The 25,042-nt window shown below is 34.2% G+C and overlaps 1 protein-coding gene across 1 annotated transcript in view; it reads right to left on the reverse strand.

The window, feature by feature from the left end:
• LOC106460611 (synaptopodin-2-like) overlaps positions 1–23,036 on the reverse strand; it is a 32,852-nt gene extending 9,816 nt beyond the window's left edge. Inside the window, exons 1-4 of the mRNA XM_013920331.2 lie at positions 22,942–23,036; positions 11,988–12,136; positions 10,190–10,307; positions 7,658–8,305 (exon numbers count right to left, since the gene is read on the reverse strand). Coding sequence (XP_013775785.2) covers positions 7,658–8,305; positions 10,190–10,307; positions 11,988–12,136; positions 22,942–23,025 — 999 coding nt within the window. The 5' untranslated portion in view covers positions 23,026–23,036. The remainder of the gene's footprint in view (positions 1–7,657; positions 8,306–10,189; positions 10,308–11,987; positions 12,137–22,941) is intronic.
• Positions 23,037–25,042: the final 2,006 nt, after the last annotated feature.

Here is a 25,042-nt window from a genome sequence, read left to right on the forward strand (position 1 = left end):
ATTAACAACGTGATTGTAAGATGGAAAACATCATCGTTAAGAATGGAGACTATTTCATTTAATAAATGTTTTGTTTTGAAGTATAAGTTGTTCGGATTTTTGCATCTAAAAAAAGCGATATTAATTTCTTGATGATCTAATAAAATCAGTACTAAATAAAAATGATACAGAATCACACAATACCAACGTCATTTATAAAATAACGTGCAGTAACTCTCCGGAACTCTACAACGGAGAAACCGGAAGAAAATTGGAAACCAGATTCGTCGAGCATAATAAAAAGCCCCCCCCCCAACATGTTTACCACCATTTCAGCTCAAAAAATACAGTATATCTATACAAAATACTGTAATTTAAAACCAAGAATCAAACATCAACAAAACACAAAATAAATGAAGGTGTCTTAATTGAACAAAACAGCCTCATTCTAAATCTATACTCCGCGTAACAAGGTACCTTTATTAAGCTGTTAAGAGCAATCTCCGGTCATGTGACCTCTTTGTTTCATACTGTATGTATGTTTATGTGTCTCTGCTAACTACTTGTACCTGACGATGACACAATATTGTTTAACGTTCTACATTTACTATAAAGTTTTTTCTTTACTCATTCAAGCCATCTCCAAAATTGTATATATATATAATATTATTTTCCTCATTTGAAACGAGTTTTCACCAAAAATAACGATTCATTATAAACAGGGGTCTGAAATCTGTAGCATGCAAAAAAGAAGGTGAATCCTAGAAGTTCTGAAGTAAAATTTCCAACTATATATGTGTGAGAAGGGATACATCCTAGCAGTCAGAAAACTGATGTTGCACCTTTGGATTCTCTTGCACAACAACATAGCTGGTACTATTGTGCATCCACATTATAGTCATATAATTGGTGTATTTTGAACAGTAACACAACCAGTATGGACGTAACTCTCTTGGAACCTTTAGATATATGGGGATACAGACTAACAATAATTGATGTATGATACCTTGTTACCTCCCCTACAAAGAAGTACAAATAATTCCATAAGGTACTGTTGGCAATGGCGTGAAACACAAATATTATTTAAATTTCTGGTTGAGTTGATTTTTCATATTTTTTTTATTAAATAATTGTTGTTGTTTGTTATTAAGCACAAAGTTACACAAAGGGCTATCTGTGCTCTGCCACCACGGATATCGAAATCCGGTTTCTATTAGTATAAGTCCACTGGAGGCTTTATTAAATAAAGCTAGATGCCATACTATTATTAATATGCAATTGAAATACATGTCAGATTGTGAAAATATATAGTTTTCACAATACTGCTTTAGTGTTTGTGTAAAAATATTTAAGAATGTACAACTAGAACATAAAGTGATATTTGCTCAAATTGGAGGTACATGTAAACTTCATTATGTTGAAAAAAAATAATTTGTAGGAGAGTTAGGTGACAAATAGAGCTGATAAATTATTAATTGTAAATATATATGGTTTTCGATAATTTTTCTCACAAGTGTAGTAAGATCAATAGTTCATTTTTTACAATTTGAGACGATGTAAATGGTTCACATCTGTTTGAGAGACCGTATATTAACTAATATATATTCAATCCACAGAGCAAACATAAAATCTTGATGACATTGCTTCCTAGCTTTAAGAGATCAGGAATATTCTGAATTTAGAAGTACTAAACAAAACTGAAATATGTGACAAGGTATAAATGCTATATAATGAGGACTTTTTAAATGTTGGAATTTGAAGTTATTGGAGCAGCTACTGTCACGTTTAACACAACCCTTTCACTAAATGCTAACTTTTAAAAGCATTACATGAGGACAATGTGACTTTAACTGGAGAACTTTTTCAGGTTTAATAGGTGGAATGATATACTAAACAGCTAAAGAAGATGTAGTAGTAGTTGCGTATGGTGTTTCTCACACCTCCAAATCCTTTTGGAGGTATGTATCCGGGAGTAGGACTAACGTCATAGTCCGAACACCGGGTGAGCATATTTTGGTGTGACGGGGATTCGAACCCGCGACCTGCAGATTGGGAGTCGAGCGCCCTAACCACCTGGCCATGCCGGGCCAGTAGATGTACTGAATTTGCAAAAATGAATTCTGCTTTCACTTGTAAGAGAAGTGTATCACTAGATGCTGACTTTAGCAAATGTCTGATATGCAAGTCAGTGATTCTGTCAGGTACACCTAATAACCATATGGTAATCTCAGATAAACTGATTTCCTCGCAAGTAATAATAGGAAGATCAAGCAGGAAATTTGTGGAATGATCTGAATTCGAAAACTCGACGGAGTTTTAAGCTGTGTGAGAAATAAATAGACTGGACACGTTGAATGTTAAGAGAAATAATCTTTATTTAAGTTACAACAACAGCAAAAAAAAAAAGCGTGTGTATTAAACACTTAGATAATCTTATCTACTTCATATTTTATTTTATCGAAATGGATATCTACACAACTACTCATGATACAAGCCAAGTAGAACTCGGCGAGAATAAAGGTCCAATCTAGCAAGAAACCTTATATTCTTTCTCTTACGATAGCGTCACTAAGTTATTAGGTATTCTCTCACAGCATTATTCAGTTGGAATAAATACTATTCACTATGTTAGCAAAGGACGCATCAACATTTTCGTAAGTGTTATCTGCTATGAGAAAAACAAAGTCATACAAACAACTATAACTAAGTAATTTTAACAGTTTCCTGGATCACGTGTTTCATGCCAAAACTGGGTAGAAACAACCTGAACAAAAATGTATAAATGTTTGCATTACTAAACATGGTGGGAAAACACATGATATGCTCGCATATCACAACCTCACTAATAAGGGAATAAGCTTCATCAGAAATGCTATATAATCGCGAAATAATAAAGGATATAACATGTTATAGTCTCTACTTCAAGACATCGATACATTTCTTTCAAGGAACTTGTAAAAAGGAACTTTGATTATAACCTTATAAACAGCAGTTCATATAATGAATATTTAATGACATATTATGTGTTGGAGTCTCAAACCTTTCTAATTCACACCAAAATGAGATGAAACCTTTCATTTTGAGCAAGTGTTATAAAATAAGATTGTGTGAATTTGGATAAACTTGAACTATATTTGACGAAAAATTAATTTTCTGTCTCCATCCATTAACGATTTACGTGAACATGATGAAACTACCCCCAAAAACTGTGAATTTAGTATGCCACAAGCATATAACATATAGAGTACCATCAGATACTGCTAGTACGCTAATAGCATCTCTATGATGTGTATTTGTAGGGCAGGTGAATATAGTTGTTAATCTAAATGATCACAAAGTTCAAAATGTAAAGAAGTTAAATATATTCTGTATATATCAGTCCAGTCAAAATACGCCAGCTTTAAGACAATGGGGGAGGAGCAAAAGTACCTGCTATATTGCTGTGCAAGAGATTCCAAAGGTGGGAATAACATTTTTGATAGTTGAGATGTCTCTCTCATCAAATATAATGTCAAAAATGTTATATCAAAGAAAGCAATATTTTGTAAAATACCCAACCTCGGTAGGGGAGACCGGGGCTAGTTGTTACGATTTTTAGAAAAAGTCCAATATCTAGCGAAATAGCCCGAATCATACATTGAAAATGTATGGAAGTGAAAGATAAATATGTACTTTATCAAAATTATGTATTCTATATTGAACAAAATTGGTTACATAAAAGATTTTGTAAATATTTTGAAGTAAAGTCAAGTGTAACAATATGCACCGGATGCGGGGTAAGTTGATATAATAGGTGGGGCAAGTTGTTATACAATAAAAAAAATCTGTAATATTTACCAAAATTAGCCTACACTATCATGCTAAATGTTATAATAGGCCTACTGTAGTTTTCTCATAACATTTAGCATGTTAGAGTATAAGCTTAATTTCAGTAATTATTCCAGATTTTCTAAATTTTAATGCGATATAATAATTGTAGGCTTAATAAATTTATTAATGATTACACCATAAAAAAAACTTTTAAAACGACAATTCAAACATAATTATATTATAATGAATTTATTATTGATTACACGATAAAATAAATCTTGAAACGTTATTTAAACATATAAGTATCATTGTTCCATGATCGAAAAACTTAAAACAAAAATGGTTATAGTTCCAAATTGTGATTGTGACACAGACATATTTGTGAAATTATGAATGCACAGCAGGTGAAACTCGTGGTCCATGAGCACACTTATAACAGACTGTACACTGCACCCATTCTTCTCTGGATATAGAATTACTAAACAGGTATCCACATAGAAGGCACTCAGTTTCTTCCATCCGATTTTTCGCTTTTTTCTTGCCTTTATTACCAGCGCTAGCGCCTTTTCCGTGACCACTCTCTTTCGTTTTCTTTTTATCTCTGTCATCTTTTTCAAGCTGGAGTTTTTTGGTTTTTTTCGGGTGTAGAGGTCAAAATAGCCGAATATCGTTTTTTCCTGGTTATTTTGGTCTTTCGTGGGGATGCCTTCCTGAAAGGTCTTATCATCTCTGGAGTCCTCAGCGGGTCTGATGTTTTCCTGTTGGTAGGAGGACCATTCATTAGTACGTCTTCACTAGTAGATGATGTCTCCAAGTTTTCTGTTGATACTTCATTTGGCAAGGGGCGATATGTTACGTCGCTGGGTAGAAAATCATCATCCGAAAAAATGTGACGGTCAAAAGGATATATGCCGGAAACTTGAAAACCATTCTTGATATTTTCTGGAGTAAGCGCTCGTGTAAGGCTTTGATTTACTAAGGTTGGTATGTCATAAATGCACATTGTTTTTCCAGGATTGTTCTTTACCCAACCGTCATCTGCTGCGTTATAATACTTCTTGAAAGGCCCGTATATACTTCTATCCAGGGGCTGTAATCTGTGCGAACAGTGAGGCGGGAACGAGAGAAGATTTATACCATTTTCCACACAAAAATTGATACAATCTAAGCTGATATGTGACTCATGGTTATCAAGGAGAAGAACAATAGGATGATCCTTAGAACATTTGACTGTCTTCACAAAATGTTCCATGAATCTTTTTTCCCACGCGTCCATTTCAAAGATCACTTCCTAAACGGGGGACCAGCTGGAAAACAGTACACATAACAAACAACAATGTTTGATGTTTTCGACAAATAATCTACAACTTTTAAAGTTTTCCACAAATAAGCATTGAAACTCAGTAAGCAGGTCATGGTTGTATATGGTAATTCAGAGCTTGATCTCGCACATGTTAAAAAGGCAGGAGTAACATAACTACAAGTTTTCAAGATACGCTGACCCAATTACTTAATAATAATGGGCATAGTGGGAACAGATACAATTATTTTGATGAATCCCGCGAGGAATGAATCTAGACAGGGTATATCCGGGGAATACATAGTAGTCCAGGGATTGGACTAACTCTTCTAATCGACTACCAAGAAAATGTTTAACACTGACCCCCCACCCTCAGTAGAAACGGGGACGTGCCTCATTTTGCTGGAAAAATACCGTGTTTACCTTTTTCTGTAAATGAGATGTCAGGAAGCTTTGCACAAATTTATGAAAAATCTGTGGCTGTGTTAAATGTTTTGTATTTACATGGTTAAGTAAAAACGTTAATCGTTTATATTTAAGAAACAGAAAAACTGCAGATAAAACAGATATACGAAAGGATTCTTTAGGCTGTTTATCCAGAAACAATGAAGCCATTATGCCTCTTCTAGAGCGGAATGTATTACGTCAAGATTTTAAAAAGAGAGACCGAATCAACTTATATAACCCTGCGTGTTTTTTGTTTGTTTTTTAATTCCGTGAATAATCTGTTTGCCGGCTTTCTATAGGAATATAAAACATAGTAAGATCATGAAGAGCAACTTGCGGTCTTTAACACAATGACCTCTTTCCTAACATCTGGCAGTTTTGCAAGATTGCATTCCGACTGTAGTGTGCAGAAGACTCTATTCTAGGAAACACGGGAGGGTGAGCTAGTAACTCCTTATTGTCTTTTTCAATGTGCTTTCTAAGCATTTTACATAGATAGTATCTCAAATTTCAAGTTATGTTGAGCTCTCTTCTTCTCAAAGTTAAAGTAGAAATTCTACTATAATCTTCACAAAAAGCGTTGAAATGCAAGTACAAATTGTGACTGGGGATATTTTGTTTGTTTCTAATGAAGCACAAAGCTATACAATCGGGGCTATGCTCACTGTGGGTATCAGAATTTCCGCTGTACCAATGGGACAACTGGGAATATAAAACAAGAAAACTTAAGAAAGAGTTCTTTTTTTCTCTACCGTATATCCCATAATTACTCATATTCTTTTCCGATATATAAACAACAATAAAAAGGTATGTTTGGGAATAAAAATAAATTTTAAAAGTTCGTTAACGCGAGAGACGCTTTTTTTTTCACGTACGTAACGGTACGTGGAATATAATTAACTTATGGCAACAAAAAATTGATTTCTTACACCACACCATTATTGACGAAGTTTATGGAGGAAATTTTCCATACTTAAGAAATGATGCTTTGTTACCTACGCCCTTAACATTATTAGTTTATATATGTTAGTTGTAATTTGATGTTGTTGATCAGCAGGAATGAAAACCGTGTCGTTGTTGTCGTGTCGTTTTATTATACAAATGTGAATACATGTGTGTGTGTATGAAAAGAATAAAGACAGTTTGTTTGTTTTGAATTTTGCGCAAAGCTACACGAGGGCTATCTGCGCTAGCCGTCCTTCATTTAGTAGTGAAAGACTAGAGGGAACGCAGCTAGTCATCACCACCTACCGCCATCTTTTGGGCTACTCTTTTACCAACGAATAGTGGGATTGACTGTCACATTATAACATCCCCACAGCTTAAAGGGCGAGCCTGTTTGGTGGGACGGGAATTAGAACGGCGACCCTCAGATTGCCAGTCAAACACCCCAACCACCTGGCCATGCTGGGCTAAAAAAGACAAAACTTCTATTAGCGAGACTGATACGTATTATGTCATTTAACTAACAAAACACTAAAATAATTGAGGTGGAAGGTTATAAAATATTTATATATATATATATATACTAATAACGACCCTGCATCGTTTATTTCTGTTGAAACTTCTTGAAGAAAATTCAAAAATAGTTTATACATAAAACTCTGTGTTGTACATTTTACGAATCGCCATTTTGAGAAATACTTAATTGGTACTAATATTACACAAACATATGAAAGAATAGATGTTAAACAAACGGACTTACTGTCTCTAGTGGTTAAATATTTAAGTGAAAATCTCGCATGTCTGGTTATAACGTTATTATATTCAATGACATATATCCAGTTGAGTTTTGATTTCGGTTGCGAGTGGAATCTCTAGCTATACAACTCCTATGCAGAAAAAACAAATACGCCTTTATAAGTTTTACATGATAACTATACAACACTTGTACATGATTTCTATCAGAGAAGTGTATAAGAATCTAAGATGGACGCGGCGTAACCTTATAATGACTACTTTTCTGCAGAGTGTATTAGCTATGCAGAGAATCGTGTGCCATTTGAAACTTATTTTTCTCATTTTCTTTTAATCACGAGAGTATTGTGTCAGTTTTGAGTCACAAGAAGTTGTTAGAAGATCTAGACAATAAATTTTCCAGAGCGAACTATTAGCACTTACTTTTTCTTTGATTGTTGTTGTCACTTGTGACATCAGTGTGGTACTAGTGGTCGATATTTTAGTAGTTGTTGTTGATGCTGAAGAGAATGATGAGATTGTGGACAAATATTGTTGAGAAAATGAAGGGACATCCTTTGATCGAGGTACAGAGCTAGACCCTGGTGGTTTCCATATGTAACTATTGGCGTTGTTGTTTGATGCTTTCTGAAATTTCATAACTTTGAACATAATAGGTGTAAAGGTAGTTGAAAGAGTTAGAAAAGTATCATTTGTTTCGAGGCTGGTGACGGGTGGAGGAGAGGGCGTTTTAGAAGATTTCGGAGTGCGGGTTATGTCTTCGGATGTAGAGTGGGGAACTAAGCTATCCACATTTTGTCCAGTTGATGTTTGTTCTGGTTGAACCTCGTTGGGTTCCTTATCGCAGACCGACCCACTTTCTTCTCCTTGTATAACATTGTTTGACTCCACTTCCTGGCAAATAGCCCTAGTGTGGTTAAAAGGTTGGTCATCAGGAGACGTTAACTCGCAGTCTTGTTCCACTGAGATCGGCCCGTTTGAAAGAGGGGCTGTTTGTATGGCTGATGAACAGGGTAAATTAAATTCTTTTTCTTGAAGTTGATATGTGACAGTTCCAGGGTCTTCTTCTATCTGAAAGATTGAAATGACTCAGTATTCGAAGTCACTTTCATACCCCAAGTGTTACAAAAAAACCAACATACCTCTTAGCAACAGTTGTAGTTTGAAATATGTTTTTTAATGAAGTAATGTAACCAAGTTCGTCAATCACGTACATGGAACAAAATGAGCAGTTGAAATAAAACAAAGACAACGGACTTAGCAAGCGAAAGTCGCGAACTGAAAGTTAAGACTGTTAGCTGATTTCACGAAAGTCGAGCTTCTTAACTACGAGGGTCATCTGACAGATGTTGTAAATAATATTAAAAAGTTATCATGAGATTGTCCTCTTTAAAATAAACCAGTAACAAAGTAAGAATTGTTAAACACATATATAAACTCGTTGTTTAACACATATATACAATTGTTAGCTCAGTTGTAAATCCATGTAAGAATTCACAAAAGTCGAGTATAAACTGTACAGGATCGTGAGGCTAAGATTTCCTGTCTAACTTGGTTTTTGATTTAGCGGTTAAAGTGATTTACCATTGATAGGTTATTATAGAAATATATCCGAAAGCTAAACAAAGAATATCAATGAATAAAAAATAATACTATATATTTTAGTGCACTAAAATATTTGATTGGTTAAGAATGAATCATTTGCTCGTCAATAGACGCGTGATCATATGAGGACGGCCCATTAACATTGAGTGCTACATGTGCTGTTCCTCAGCTCGGGTAAGGAACAGTTCGTCAACAAAGGTAAAATTATCAGCTACATTATATCAGACATTCCCAACCTGCACTTCTTTGCACTTCTCAGGGGGTACATAGGGGTCTGAAAGTATAACCATGGTTTACGCTTTAAATGGTGTTTTAATCTACAGTCAGACAAAGAGAGCAAAGTGGCTCATATAAATATACACTCTTTAGACAAAAAGTTGTGATCATGATGAGCGTTGTGATGTTATTGCTGTGCTACATTATAACTCATGTTTTCAATATGTAATGTAGAATATAAGCAATATGGAACACCCTCGTTACAAATCAGCTGATAACTTAGAGATCAGCCAACTGGGCAAGCTCTCCTCCCTCCATTAGTGCTTTGGGAGAGAATGCCCAAGGGGTACAGAGGAACAAAAGGGTTGGGAATACCTGCATTATATCAATAAAGTGCGCGCACTAAATAATTCACCTTGCGACAAAATACTTTCGCGCTTTTTATAATTGACTTTTCGTAAGATCTTCAAAATAATGTACTGAACGATAGATATATCGTGATGTTTTGACATATTGATTTTAAGGCAACATGAAACGTGGCATTAAGATAACTACGTTATCGGTTATAATGTTAGATAACACAAAGTCAATTTAATTTGAGTACAGAGGGCGTCTTGTAACGTCTCGAGTTTGGGTAGATCTTGACACATACAGAATTTTCTCTTTTTATTTTTTGTTTCCATTATTAAGATATAGTTGTGTGCAAGGGAAGACGTAAGTATACTGCCGTTACCGTTAGAAGATCGGATCGTTTTATAACTTGTAAAGAAAATAAACTTATTGTAATTAACTTAATTCTTATTTTGAAATTCACTTGATGGTATTCGAAAAGTCTTCAAACTGGACATTCAATCAAAATACAGTTACACTCTTTCACGTTAATATACAGTATTCGTTCAGATTTTTAACTTTTTAAAAACACTTTCATGTCAATTCATTGGTTTTGTTCAGATTATTTCACACATAATCAAAATACATTTATACACCTTCAAGCGAAAACATGGTTTCGGTAGTATTTTTTTATGTCTAAAATAAACTCCATAATTATTATGTTGCTTCATTTAAGATTTTTAAACACTTGGAACTTATTTATACACATCGTTATTCGCGCAATAAACTTCCTGTCGTCCTAACCTGGTTTCTGTGAAGTATGTGATTTCCATTTTCTTTGCTCTTCTCTGTTGTCATTTCATAAGGCGATACTAAACCGTTCAATTGAAGTATTGCGCCATCTTTTATTTCTTCATCTGACCTATAAAACACACACCAAAAACAGTACTTTAAGCTTACATTCACGTTAGCAGTTAGTTCTCTAGTGTTTTACGTTCTTATGCTACAGTTTTAATGGTATCGAAATAAGACGACGAACTTTTAACTTGCCACAACAACCAATCAGAGAAGCGATGCAAGCAAGAACGTGCAGAATAAGACTGTATTTTTTGTTTTGTTTTAGCTGGTTGTCTGGTGAAGATATTTTTGATCCAAAGCTTGTAGCAGCCGCTTGTTTTGATAGTGTGTTGAAAGTATTGTTCCTGCGTGTATTCTGCATTGACAGCAAATTTATTTTAATCGAAGGGGCAAAGAAACAACTCATTATATCTTTAAAATAGCTCTGATATATTGAAATTAAGCAAACTCTTCAAATACTTTAAATATTGTCTTTGGAGACAGGTATTGTTGTGGAATTCTATAGGCTACAGTCAAGGAATTTCTAAAGAGAAGACATTAATGCTACTATTCTTGTGTTATGATAGCATATAAAGATTTTTCTGCATACTGTCTCAAATAACAACCGAATTGTTTCATGATGTACAATGATAAAGAGGTAATAAGCCTCCAAGTTATCCCAAATTTAATTACTACGTTAGCTTGTTTTTTTCTCCCAAATTAATAGAAACTGATAAAAGATAAAGCTTTGAATTGAGGAAAATAATAATAGATCAAATGTTAATAAATTAAATAAATCTTTCAACAAATGGTAGAAAATTAACAGAAAATTGTTGTTGTTGTTTGTTGTAAAGCACAAAGCTACACAATGGACTATCTGTGCTTTTTTAACGTTATAAGCCTAGATACTTACCAACGAACCACCAGGGGGCTCCATAGAGAAGTTTTATGTTAATAAGTAGTTAATTTAAGAACGTGAGTGTACTACAGTTATACATTTGTTATGCAACATTTATCTATTATTGTAAGATATTTTAGGACATTAGGAATATCACAATATTTTGTCTGATATCAAACACGCGTTATGATTTATAGCTCTTTTCCGCCAGGGGCTGTAGAGATGGGATAACGAACACAACTTCTATGCACTGGTTATTCGAACACAAGATAAGTTCGCGTGAAAGGAAAATTCATTTATGTAATGTAATAGTTTTACAACCGTTTTGATCTGGTCTGGAAATATTTTTAGTACTATTTAACGAAGTTGGAATTATAAGAAAACGTTTCGTAGATGCTAGAATATTTTCTGGATTAATGTAACTTTTCATCAAATATGCCTGAAACATAAAATTACTAACGCTAGCTTTATCGATCTACAATCCTGCACTATGAAGAGTAACAGAAACATGCCAAGTTTATTCCTTTTTTTCATTGTTCTAAGGAAAGTAGAGTGGTAATTATAAACAAATAGATACACAGAATGATAAATAGATAGTTAGACACATACAGATAGGCAGATAAACAGAGGAATATGACAAAACTTTCAATGCTGTTCTGTCAAGTATTTGAATTTCGGAAAATTATAATGACGTAATAAAATCAGAATGACAATGAAGTTCATCTTTTTTTTATCTGCTCCTGATTAGTTGTTATCAATAAAATTTATTTCGTCTCTCAAGTCGGTAAAGCAAACAAAACAACATAAATAGTGATACTTTTAATGTGAGCTTCGTTACTGACATCTTACTAATAAATAACCAATCACCTGATTATCTCCAAGACTAGAGTCTCCTCTGATGCGTCTACAATATTCATTGCTTGGTCATAGGTCAGGCCTCTAACCGGTCGGCCGTTGATACTGTCCACTACATCCCCTTCATATAATTGGCTAAACAGCTTGTTATTGTGTTGTATCTGGAATTGTAAACAACAACAAAATGAATACGTACGTGTTTATAATTGTTACGGAATTTCATTTTTGTGCAACGATTTATATACATGCATACATATTTATGGCCTATGAAACAATAATTACAAATAAAGAAAGAGGCAGCAATAGTAAAGTCAATCTAAGATTCAATTAGACACAAGTCTATTAGATAGGAAATACATGTTATGAAATAAGCCAAAGGCGCTAGTTTGTTTGCGTTGAATTTTGCGCAAAGCTACACGAGAGCTATATGCACCAGCCGTCCCTAATTTAGGAGTGTAAGACTAGGGGAAAGCAGCTAGTCATAATCACCCCCCACCGCCAAATCTTGGGCTACTCTTTTACCAACGAATAGTGGGATTGACCGTCACATTATAACGCCACCAGCATGTTTGATGGGAGGGGGATTCGAACCCGCGACCCTCATATTGCGAGTCAAGCGCCCTAATCACCAGGCCATGCCGTGGCTAAAGACATTGGAAAAATATTCTTTACAAATTAGCATTTTCCTTACCTTACTGAGAATTGTACCTTTAACTTCTCTTTAGTTTGTAGCCTCAATTCTCAGAGAGGCAAGGGAAGAATACACTTTTTTCGTACATCTTTAGAACGTTTCTGAAAGATCGTTGTATACGTTTAACTGTTTGGTCTCATTAGATCTCCTTTTTCCTTTGTTTAAATACTATAACACTATTGTTTACTAAAGTCTGAAGCATATCTCGTACTTTATACTGTAGAAGATCAGTACATACAGCCGAATCCACCAGCACGAGATAGTACTTTTGATCTGTTGGATTACAAAGATAATTTCTTGTGTAAGGATGCATCGTAATGATCTTCAGATCAAGTAAAAAAAAATAATATCAAAAGTTACTCAACGCTATGCTTAAGGACTTTTACTACTAAAAAATTAGGGCGGGTACAGCGCAAATAGTCCATTGTGTAGCTTGCGTTTAACAATAAACAAACAAAAATATATCATAAATGTTTTGTTGTGGATTTATGAAATGAGACTCAGAAATAGGTGTTGAATTCGTGATTTCTAAGCGAGATAATATTTTAACAAAACAGAAAAGCTGCGTCAGAAAAACGACACCATTGTTCTATAATAATAAGAAAATATACAATGTTGAATTATGGTTCAGAGTAACAAAACTAGCTTACAGATCACATTTCTTTATTTCTTACACGAAATACACACAATAACAGAGTTCTTAATTCAATCACTTTAACTGCTCACCGTACCTTCTCTAGAACACCTCAAGCAGGTAAGTGTTAGTAATTATGTTTCTTGAAAGGTAGCGGTAAAAATCTAGTTCATTTAGAACACGGTATATTAATACACATTGAAATTGAAAGCAATTTTTGTGAACTAATATTGATTACCATGTTAAATATATTTTGGTTTTTGACACTAATGTGATTAAATTTCAAAATATTTTGCCAATTACGCCATGAATGATGTTAATGCAGTATAATATAAGAGTGTTTTTGTCCATTATTACATCTATATTAGATACTTTAATATGCAGAAAGACTTTCCGAACATGTAGTAACTGATATGATTTCAATAACCATGCAAATACAATACGTTATTGGTATTTATTTGTTAGTTTTCTGTGTAACACTAACGCGCTACTTGTTAGCCCAAAATTGAGGTTATGTAACTGCTTCTATACATGGAGAGTTCTATTCGTTTACCTGATGTTGAAACGTTCTTGACGACTCATCCCGGCTATATATAATAAACAAGCTAATAAGATTTTATCTATTTGTTATCAGTATTTATATTGTAAAGAAATCGTTCATGTATAGAGCTTTCAGAGTTTTTCAAATATATATCTGCGCATTTACATTTACTACTAAAGCAAAAACATTATTTTATTTAGAATAAAATAAAATTACGCATGGTTATTTTCTATTAGTAAGTTAATTATACAAAGTCGAAAGTGGTAGCCAATTGAATCGAAAGTACTTTTCAGAATGACGTATAAAAACAAAGTAAAATCTAGATGCTAGATTTTGAGCTAATTACTTGGTATACATATAGCAGAGAAAGAAACTTTATAGTGAAAGTTTACAAGAGAGTCTGAACAGTTTAACCAGCTTTAAAAACATAAAAACTTCCTGGGTTAGTGTTGACACTTTTTAAACAGTCATTGATAGGCTGACAGAAACTTTCTCAATACATTGTAATTATATGCTGTCATGCTGTGAATTATCTTAAAATATTCAATGTTAGTATAGAATTTGAAAAGAATTTTAAGAAATGTTTTTGAATAATTTAGAAGGTGTATTTTGAGGAGTTTACTAGGGCTTGTGCCAATAACCTTGCGTGCTTCACTGCGTGTTTAACATCTTAATAATACATCAATTTCATGTCCTTCTAAAAAGAAAAGCTTAAAAATGCACGTTTTTTGAATAATGAACTCAGAAGTATGTGCTCTTTAGCATCCTGCCAATGTTTCTAGGGGAACAACATTGTAAATCCTGCTTATTCACCAAACTCCAATTAGTTAAGAGTTTCATCTGGCTATACCCCTCGTTTCTCGGGCCACGATATTGGCAGGGTGCTAAAGACTACATACCAATTCATTAGTCAAAAAAAGTTCATTTTTAAACTTTGAAATCATGTTCGGAAAGTCTTTCTACATATTAAAGTATCTAATATAGATGTAATAATGGACAAAAACACTCTTATATTAACATCACTACATTAACATCACTTATGGCGTAATTGACAAAATATTTTGAAATTTAATAACATTAGTGTTTGTTTGAAATTAAGCACAAAGCTACACAATGGGCTATCTGTGCTCTGCCCATCACGGGTATCGAAAACCGGTTTCTAGCGTTGTAAGTCCGCAGACATACCGCTGTGTCACTGGGGAGCCACATTAGTGTCAGAAACCAAAATATATTTAACATGGTAATCAATATTAGTTCACAAAAATTGCTTTCAATTTCATTGTGTATTAATATACCGTGTTCTAAATGAACTGGAATTTTACCGCTACCTTTCAAGAAATATAATTACTAACACTTACCTGCTTGAGGTGTTCTAGGGAAGGTATGATGAGCAGTTAAAGTGACTGAATTAAGAACTCTGTTATTGTGTGTAATGAGTGTAAAAACAAACAAATCAGATCTGTAAGCTAGTTTTGTTACTCTGAACTATAATTCAACATTTTCTTATTATTACAGAACAATGGTTTCGTTTTTCTGATGTGGCTTTCTCTGCTTGAGAAACGAGAAGGATGGCCAGATGGATCTCTTAGGTAACAGAAGTTTGGTGAATAAGCAGTACCTATAATGTTGTGGCTCGAGAAACGGGACAGGGGTAATCATATGGAACTCTGTGTTAACTGAACATTATCAAATAAGCAGGATTCACATTGTTGTGACCTGAGAACCAAGGAAGGTTGGAGGTAACCAGATGGAAGGTGGTATTAACTAAAGTTTGCTGAGCTAGCAGAATTCACAGAGTGGTGGTCTAAGAAATGAGAGTTTTAACGAGATGGAATTCAAAATTTGCCGAATAAGCAGTATTCACATTGTAGTGGCCAGAGAAACGAGGGGGCAATAACCAGATGGAACTCGGAATGAGCTGAAGTTTGCTGAATAAGCAGGATTCACAACAACTTTTAGTTATTTACAGGTCGGAGCTGCTTACTTTAAACTTTTCAGACTGGAATCTATTAATGATAGAGGTTGAATATCGAAACTTTTCATTTTATTGTTTTTGCGAATCATTGTGAATTCGTAGGCTAACTCACATTATCATGACGTAGAAAAGTCTGTTTCAAGCTTTTGGGTGTCTTGTGTAATGATTAAAACCAACTGTCACGGCTTATGTCATTTCAGAGGCCTGTAGTGAGAAAGGAGGTATGTAGAAGGTAACACGACTGTAAACATTTGTTTGCAGTACAGCTTCAGCACCCAATAGCTAAAAGAACGTATCACGAAATGTGTGTAAAATGTCAATTCTGGAAGAAAGACACAATTGATGTTTTGGTAAGTGTTGATTGCGACATATGTGAACCTTTCAATGAGAGTTAAATGTGACACACGTGGATCTGGACGATATTTAGATGTGACACTTTTCACTTCATAATAAACTTTTATGTTACCAGATAACAGAATAATGCTTTCTGTATTTAAGGAAATAAATACAAATAGGAAGACATTTGAGTTTCGTGGTCATGAAGCATAGTATAATAAGACAGAAAAAAAAGACAAAAAAAAAGCACTAGAACAAAAGAGCTGGGATTAGTTTGCTAGCTTTGGTAAATAATTAATATGTTTTGCTAGATAACCATCAGAGGGCTTGAAAATTTGGGCTTAGGTGTCGTTAGCCTAATTATAAATACAACCAATCAATATATTTTGGTGGATAAACTTGAGAGGGCGTGAAAAGTTGGACTGACATAACTATCCTAAGCTATAGTTTATCAGTATGTTTTACTGTAGGGCGTGAAAACCAGGATTTGTTGGAAAACTTAATTACAAATATGTTATTATATTTTGATTCAATGCGGTATGAAGGATTGTATTGCTCCCAAAGTTTAGTTGTAAAGGTCGAGGTAACAAAAACAACAACAACAACAACAAAAAAAAAAAGGATTTGCTTTTCGGAGAGTGTTTTACCTTACGATATTTAAAAAAATCAGTTGCGCTGACAGAGGTTTTTTTAGTGAAGCCTGAAGATACTTTTAAGACTACAATAACTTTTCCTGTGACTCCTAATCCCTGAGATAACACAATAAAGACAATATAATGTGTCTAAAACTCTGGAAGTTACAGTTGCACATCTTAAAGGTAGTAGAAATGCTGAAGACTCAGAAGTTTGCAGTTTTATGAGAAAATCGATGTTTGACTTTAAATAGCTTTCCTTGGGTAACCAAAACAAGAATAGAAACTCTATAAAAAGTTAAATAATAGAAGCACGACGGAGTACTAATTGCTAGAGAATCCACAGTGTCTGATTAATGGCTAAACCCTAAGAGAAACAAGTCGCCCTAAAATATCTAAACGAAATGTAAAACTTTGAAATGTTTGTTGTTTAGTTCGATAACAGAAGATATTATTGTTTTTATTAGCGCCTAACAAGACAAAACCACTCTTGACATCAAATTAAACTATTTTATTAACAACCACTTCTGTTTGTTTCCAGAAACTATGTCCGCCTCTTTACCAAAACAACCGCATGTCTGTTTTACAAGGTAACTATAACTCACGCGTCTACTCTTTCAAACCTAAAGACCACCAAAACACACAACCACAAAATAACGTAATAAATGATGCATGAAACCAACAAGTTTCAGCACTAGACTTTATTTACTTGGCCAACTTCCAAGAAGTCAACCCCCCCATCTCAAACCTCGTTTTTTTTTTGGCACGTCTTCCATTAGAAAGTTTATCCACTGAATAAGGTCTTTCTGGAGATTTATGAGGGTAGAGAAAGTTTCTTTTTTTGCACAGGTTTAGGCAGAAAATATAGAGGGCTGCATTACTGTTTTCTTTTTCTTCTTAATCTCGTTTTCTATGTTTCAAACATGGAAACATTTTTTCGTCTCTCTGTATTATTCATCCCCCGATGGGACAACGGTAAATTAACAGAGTTATAACGCTAAAATCCGCGGTTCGACCCCCCCTCCCGCGGTGGACTCAATATACAGACCAATGGGGTTTTGTTCAGGAAAACAAACTTCATATTATTCTGTACTTAAAGGCAGGAAAACATTTCACATCCTTATATTTCAAAGTCATCATTTCTAGATTTTTTAATGAGTATAAAATTATGTGTCTGAAGCTGAACTTATAAAATGATAACTATGAAATATTAAAGGTTAAGTTGGTAGTTCATGTTTTATTCTTTATCAGGAAAACATTGGAGCAAAATATGTTCCAGATTTCAGTTTTATTTTCTATATTATATTAATATCTACGCACTAATTGAGTATGCCCGTGTGTAAAACAAATAAAAAAAAAGGAAGAAAGAGAGAGAGAGAGAAAAAATTCATCAGTTTTAAATTCTGAAATTCTCTACCTTCTACTCAATTTGTCAAAGGTTTGAGTGAATAGCAGTCACTGTGACCTAATCCTTAAACTTCTTGACAACCTTACCCTAAAAGTATTTTAAACAGCTTGTTTGCTGAATAATTCACAGGAATAGATTAGTAGTATCAGTGCTACTATTCTTCAAATCCTATATAAATACACGTTCTCTATGCAGAGCAAAAGACAACTCGCCGTTCTTCTTAATAACCTTCTCATCAGTTATGTTTTGCATACATTCTTTAAGGACGTAAACTTCTTGAAAAATCTTACCCATTAGATAAGAATAAATTATTTTATTCGTATTAATTTTTAAATAACCGTCTTTATGAGTTATATTTTGCTCACGGTTTATAAAGATGTGAACTTTCTGAAAATCATTTGGGCTAAATGATATTTTCTCTTCTCAATAAGAACAAAACCAGTTTTATTTTGCTATTTTTCTTTGAATCTTTCCCTGCCACGATTATAAATAGACAACACTCCCCACTGCCTGGTTTATTTTCGAATGCAGATTGAAACACGTGGTGCTGTATAATTATTTATATCCTGCTTATTACTTGACATATCAACATGAATACTTTTCGAGACTGAAATATTTCACTGATAGTTATGTTTTCAGACAGTAAGAAATATTAAAAGTAAAATAATAATTTGTGCATTTATTTCTAAAATTTACAAATCAATAAGCAACAACTGTTAATTCTTAATCAACTGTAAAATTACTCGTTACATTTTTACTAGAGCTTTTCTTTAACTTGTTACTAATTTTGCTTGTTATATTCGTCCTAAAACTTTTTGTTAACTTGTTACTGTTCCTCCTTGTAACCATCTTACTGTTCCTCCTTACTAACCATCTTACTAACTTCCCTCGTAACCTTTACACTAGCTTTGCTTGTAACTATCCTGTTAACGTTACTTGCGATTTTTCCCTAACCTTACTCTGTGACCCTATTTCTAACCTTACTCGTAATCTTCCTACTAAATTTAGTTGTAACCACATTTCTAAGTTTACTAGAGACATTTTTGCTAATCTTATGTGGGCTATCTTACTCTTGACTTTAATATTTTTACTTGTAATCATCTTACTAAACTTATTTATTACTAACTTTACTAGTGACATTCTTACTAATTTTACTAACCTTAAATGTGACTTACTCACTAAATCTGTAATTATCTTATTACGACCTTTTCCTAACATACTCATGATCATCTACTAATTTTGTATTTGACAATCTTACAAATCTTACCTATGACTTTGTTCTAACCTTACTAGCTTCACCTTTTCATGAAATATTTTTATTGAAATTATAAGTATTATTCTTACTAACATTACCTGTGATTTTTCTAAACTTATTGATGACCTTTCTTGCTAACTCATTTGTAACTATTTTTTTAAACCTTACCCATGACCTTCATAATAACTTTACTATGGTCATCTTAATAATCTTACTTGACACTTCTTTCAGTTAATCAGTCATGCGAGTCCGCCAGTTTTTTATGCGTCCTCTATTTTGATTTTTCTTCTTCTCGCTGATTTGCCCTGTGTCAGGTCCTTTAGATGTCATTGCAGTCCTCTCCTTCTCGCCTTCTCTCTCACGCCATCTAACCACCTTATTTTTTGGCCTACCTCTTAGTCTCTTTCCATGGAATTGCTATCTCTTCATCTTTTTTAAGAAACTTTCTTCTTCCATCGTCTATACATATCTAGTTTAGATCAAATACCGTTCCTCTGCCATTTTACTGAATTTCCTTTATACAATAATTTTTTCTTACGTATGTGTTTGTCGCCCTCTGTTGCCAACTTTTTCTTAGAAACCATCTTAGGCATCTACGGAAACGATCCAATCTCTGTCCCTGCTGTTTTGTCCAAATTTCTGCCCCAAACAGTGCCACTAATGCTACTACATATGTTCTTGGTCGTTACGCTGACACCTCTTCGTTTCCACATTCAAGGTATTAAACATTACTTCTGCTAGTATCCGCCGCTCTTTTACATCACTCACACTTTTCTTTACTAACTCATTTTCCAAATACACAAAACGGTAAACTTTCTCAACCCTTTCATTTCCAGGTTCAAAAACCTTCTCTGCATATATCCTATTCCTTGTAAATTTCACCAATTCTGACTTGATACATTCATTTTCCCGCCGAATTTTACAGATTCATGTCAGAAATTAATAGGTAGAGTGGTTAGTGCCATGATAGATAATGCAAGCAATGCTATATAGTCTTTCAATGTTCTAGGTCTCGGATCATGGTGTTTTCCATTCTTACACCTTTTTCTCGTTGAGCTTTTTTGTCCATTTATGTGCATTACGTGGGTCAGAACAACATTTAATACATCACTGTCTTCCGCTAGTCTTTACTTCAAACCAGTCTAACCTTTTTTCTGTCATCTTCACACACGCTCTAGTGCCTCGATACCAGCTTAAGGTAAGTTGTACAATCTGAGCTCGTATTTTCTAGTTTAGCTTATTAGCACGCAACACAGTTCTTCTTTTTTCCATCCCAAGTCATATGCTTGTTTGAGATCAACAATGTGGATATACAGATCTTGTGCCAACTTATATTTCTTTTTATCATATGCCTGATTGTGAATGCCTGGTCGCAGCATCACCTCATTCCTCTAAAATATATCTGGTTGTTTCACAGTTCCCTCTCCATGATGCCAGTTATTCTGGTGAACATGACTTCTGCGAAAAGTTTGCCCGCTATACTTACTAAACTTCACTCTCTTACATCATTGCTTTCTTTTCTGTTATTTATCTTGTGTAAATGCACGATAACAGTCTTGCTTTAATCATCCGGTGCTATTTTTATTCCTCCACACAGCCTGTATCACTCCGCTTAGCTATTTCGTTAATTCCTCTCACCAAACTTATAAAGCTCTACAAGCAAATTATGAACTCCTGACGTCTTGTCATTCGTCATCTGTTCTATGGCTTTCTTAACTTCTTCTTTCTTCACTTGAATTCCTCTCAAGGTCTACATCTACTACCCGAGTGTCTCCAATCCATTGTGGGGTTATTATTTCCTCAAAAGGAGGCCAAAGGCCGCCTGGAGGGGTCACCTGTTTTAGCCACTAGCACCATTATACAGTAGTGTATTGCCTGCCAGTGAGTCAGTAGACACTAAAATGACGTCACATAAGGATTGCTTAACGTTATAATTTGTACCATTGTGACATCAGTAAAACGTGCTCTTGCCATGAATCACGAGAAGAATTATGCACTCTGTAGGTTACCATACAGCATAATATATGCAAGAAATAAAAATATTTGTTACTCTTAATCTTGATTTTATTTACTCTTAAAACAGAACACTTTCGGGGACCCCGTGGAAGTACATCTAGTATTCACATGTTGAGACTCTTCGTGGTTTAGCAATGTGTCGAAATGTTCTTTCAACACTTGATGTTTACTGTTTTTTTCGCTAATGTTTCTTACTAAGATAACACTTGACCTTTTTACTAATCCTACTTGTAACCATTTTTCACTTTTACTTGTGACAGTCTCAACAACATAGCACTTGACCTTTTTACTAATCCTACTTGTAACCATCTTTCTACTCTTACTTGCGACAGTCTCATTAAGATAGCACTTGACAGTCTTACTAAGATAACATGTGATATTTTTACTAATCCTACTTGTAACCATCTTTCTACTCTTACTTGTGACAGTCTTACTAAGATAACACGAGACCTTTTAGCAATCCTACTTGTAACCATCTTTCTACTCTTACTTGTGACAGTCTTACTAAGATAACACGAGACCTTTTAGCAATCCTACTTGTAACCATCTTTCTATTCTTACTTGTGACAGCCTTACTAAGCTAACACGAGACCATTTTACTAATCCTACTTGTAACCATCTTACCACCTTTATTTGTGACTTTTCTACTAACTTTGCTTGTAACTATCCTATTAATATTACTCGTAAACGTTTTACTAACCTTACTCTGTTTTACTTAATTTATTTGCAACTATCTTACCTTTGTTAATATTAGTCATGACAATCTTACCAATGTTTCGTGTATTAACCCTACAAGTGAACTTATTATTAACCTTACTTGTGACTATCTTACTAATTAAACTCATGGGCATCTTACCATTCTTACTCGTGACTTTCTTACTAACCTTACCTGTGACATTCTGGCTAACTTTATTTATGATGGTAATAATCTTACTCTCTACATTATTTGTATTTGTTACATTCCTAGTAATTAAAAAATTACCCACGAAATGCTCACTACTCTTACTTGTGACCGTTTTAGAAACTTGACCTGCTACCTTCTTGCTAAAATTACTAGTAACTGTCTTGAAAATCTGAAATTATTAGTAACATTACTTGTGGACAACGTTTTGATTCACACATTGCTCAGAGAAAGATCTTACTATGGAAACAATTTACTTTACCAAAATTCACACACACAAAAAATGAAGATCACAAACAGTACCCCTGATAATATTTCTTTTATGTATTTAGAATATTATAGCTATAACTGTTTGATAGTAATTTGGCTTTCTATAACAATATTGGTTTTTGCGAAATATGTAATTTTCTTCTGTGTCGTTATAATGTAAGATATTTAAAAAAATCTGTAGACACAGAAGAAAATGTATAATGTTATACATGACAGTCTTACTTTAAATTAGTGGCTTATGTAGATTGTATTATATTTAATTTGAAAAGATTAATGCTGAGCCTTATATATCTTAGAGGTATTTTACCTGATGAATTGTTAATGGGCGCCCAGTTTTTGCTCCGCCTTGTAACTGGAAACCCCACGGACTTCCTCCTACCAAGCGGATCATCTGTCTTTTTGACATAATGAAAGCAATCTTTTTTTATTCAACATGCGCACAACGTACCCACACCAGATATTCGTTAACGTTTCTCTTTAAATTTCGATTTAGGTTTTTCGATTTTGTAGCTCAACGTGTCTGAACAACGTGTCCTATTGAACTTCTTCGCAATTTGGACGTCTGATTACAATGACTGTGAACCTGTTACTTCTTTCACATCCGAAAACGTCTAAGATTACCCAAAATTCCGCAGTATTCTATCTCTCAAAAATTGCTTAAGCTCTCCCATTTCAACCTGTACCTTTCGTTTCTGAGAGGCCTTGGTTGTTGTTTTTTCATTTTACTTTGCCTGGATTTAGTCATGCGCACCTTCGTTTCACTACAAGGTACAGCTATGCATAGGTTTTTTTAGACGCTAAAATTAGAAAAAAAATCCTCCATAAAAACAAACAATGTAGTGTTGTATTTGGCACAAGATAGAAGAAGAAAACCAGTCAGCAAAATCCTGTAGCAGTGGATTTACTTGACGTAACAAGACCGATCTATCCTGAAAGAGGATGTTTAAATCTAGTTATTTCTTATTATTATTAAAAAAAAATAGAATGATTTGTTGGTAGTAAGTTATCATAAGGTATATTCTAATACTTTAACCACTTTGAACTTTGAACAAAACTCTTAACAGAGGTCATTAGAAAAAGCAACAACAACAACGTGGATCAAAATAGTATGTGAAGATACATTTTACCATTTTCGACACATTTTGTATTTACTATGTGCACTAGAAAGACGGTACTCACCAATTTCTTTATACATTTGGTCATTTTACAACTTATAAGCTATTATTTTAGTTATTGTTTCTGTATAATTATATGGCAATGTTTCCAACTAGTGATAAGAAGAGTTTTCAGTTGTTTAAAACTGTAAGAACGCAGGAATAAGGATTCACAATAGAGAGCATAGTGGGAAGGTTATGGATGAACTGGGAGATAACTGGTCTGTAAACTAAACAACCTGGAGCAAGATAGTAAAAGAACAGCTACATCATATAATGACCACTACCTGCACAATGTGTCCATTAAGAATCACCAATCTATTGTCCGTGGACTCGATATTGAATTTAGGACAGCAATTTCAATTATTACTAGTGACCAAACGATAACGAACATACTTTATAAGCCTTGTTATGTTAGAAAAGAATTGTTTCAGCCCCACAACTGATCGCATAGCTCGTTTGAGATTTGCTGATATGGCTAAATTGCCAGAGATGTCATTGGGTGTTCATACTCTTCATAGGGGAGATAAGATGTCTATCTCTTATCGACAAGTTCCTGTTGGGTGGGAAAGAGGAGAACGACATGGTAATTTTGATGATTGCTTAATTTTGGTGTAGGAAGACACCTTTATGAATGAGCGTACAGATTGTATCGTATTTTTGAGAGACATATCTACAGCTCAACGATATATATATATAGGGGAGACCGGGGCTAGTTGTTACAGGGGCAAGTCGATACAGTGCTTCTAGCTCTTCTTGAGATTAATAGACGACGATTGTTCATGGACCATCGAACACGTGTTGCGCAACCTTTGTTTTAATGGCGGTATGAATAGGATCAGTCACGAAATAAAAAAGGTATGAACATTTTCTGTTTTTGCATACCTAAACTAAAAAAAATGTCTAGGAAATATCTATTTACTCTTTATATACTGTGTTTTGATACTGTTCTTATTAATTGTAGACTTCGATAGTTAATACCTCTTAATATACGATAACATTGAGTTATGTTGTTTGACGCTGAATTAGTATGGAGACATTGTTATACCCCATGTCGATATGGGGCATGTTGTTACAGCATGTAATAACATGCCCCAAGGTTGTAACAACATGCCCCAAAGTTCATCAAAAAGGTGTAAAGCAAGTGGGGGCGATAACCTCGGGTGAAAGAGGTACACTTGTGACAATTCTTACTGCAGTCAATGCATTAGGAAACAGTGTTCCTTGTATGTTTACACTTGTACAGCAGACTAA

Source organism: Limulus polyphemus, unplaced genomic scaffold, assembly GCF_000517525.1.
Source record: "Limulus polyphemus unplaced genomic scaffold, Limulus_polyphemus-2.1.2 Scaffold803, whole genome shotgun sequence".
Taxonomy (NCBI): Eukaryota; Metazoa; Arthropoda; class Merostomata; order Xiphosura; family Limulidae; genus Limulus; species Limulus polyphemus.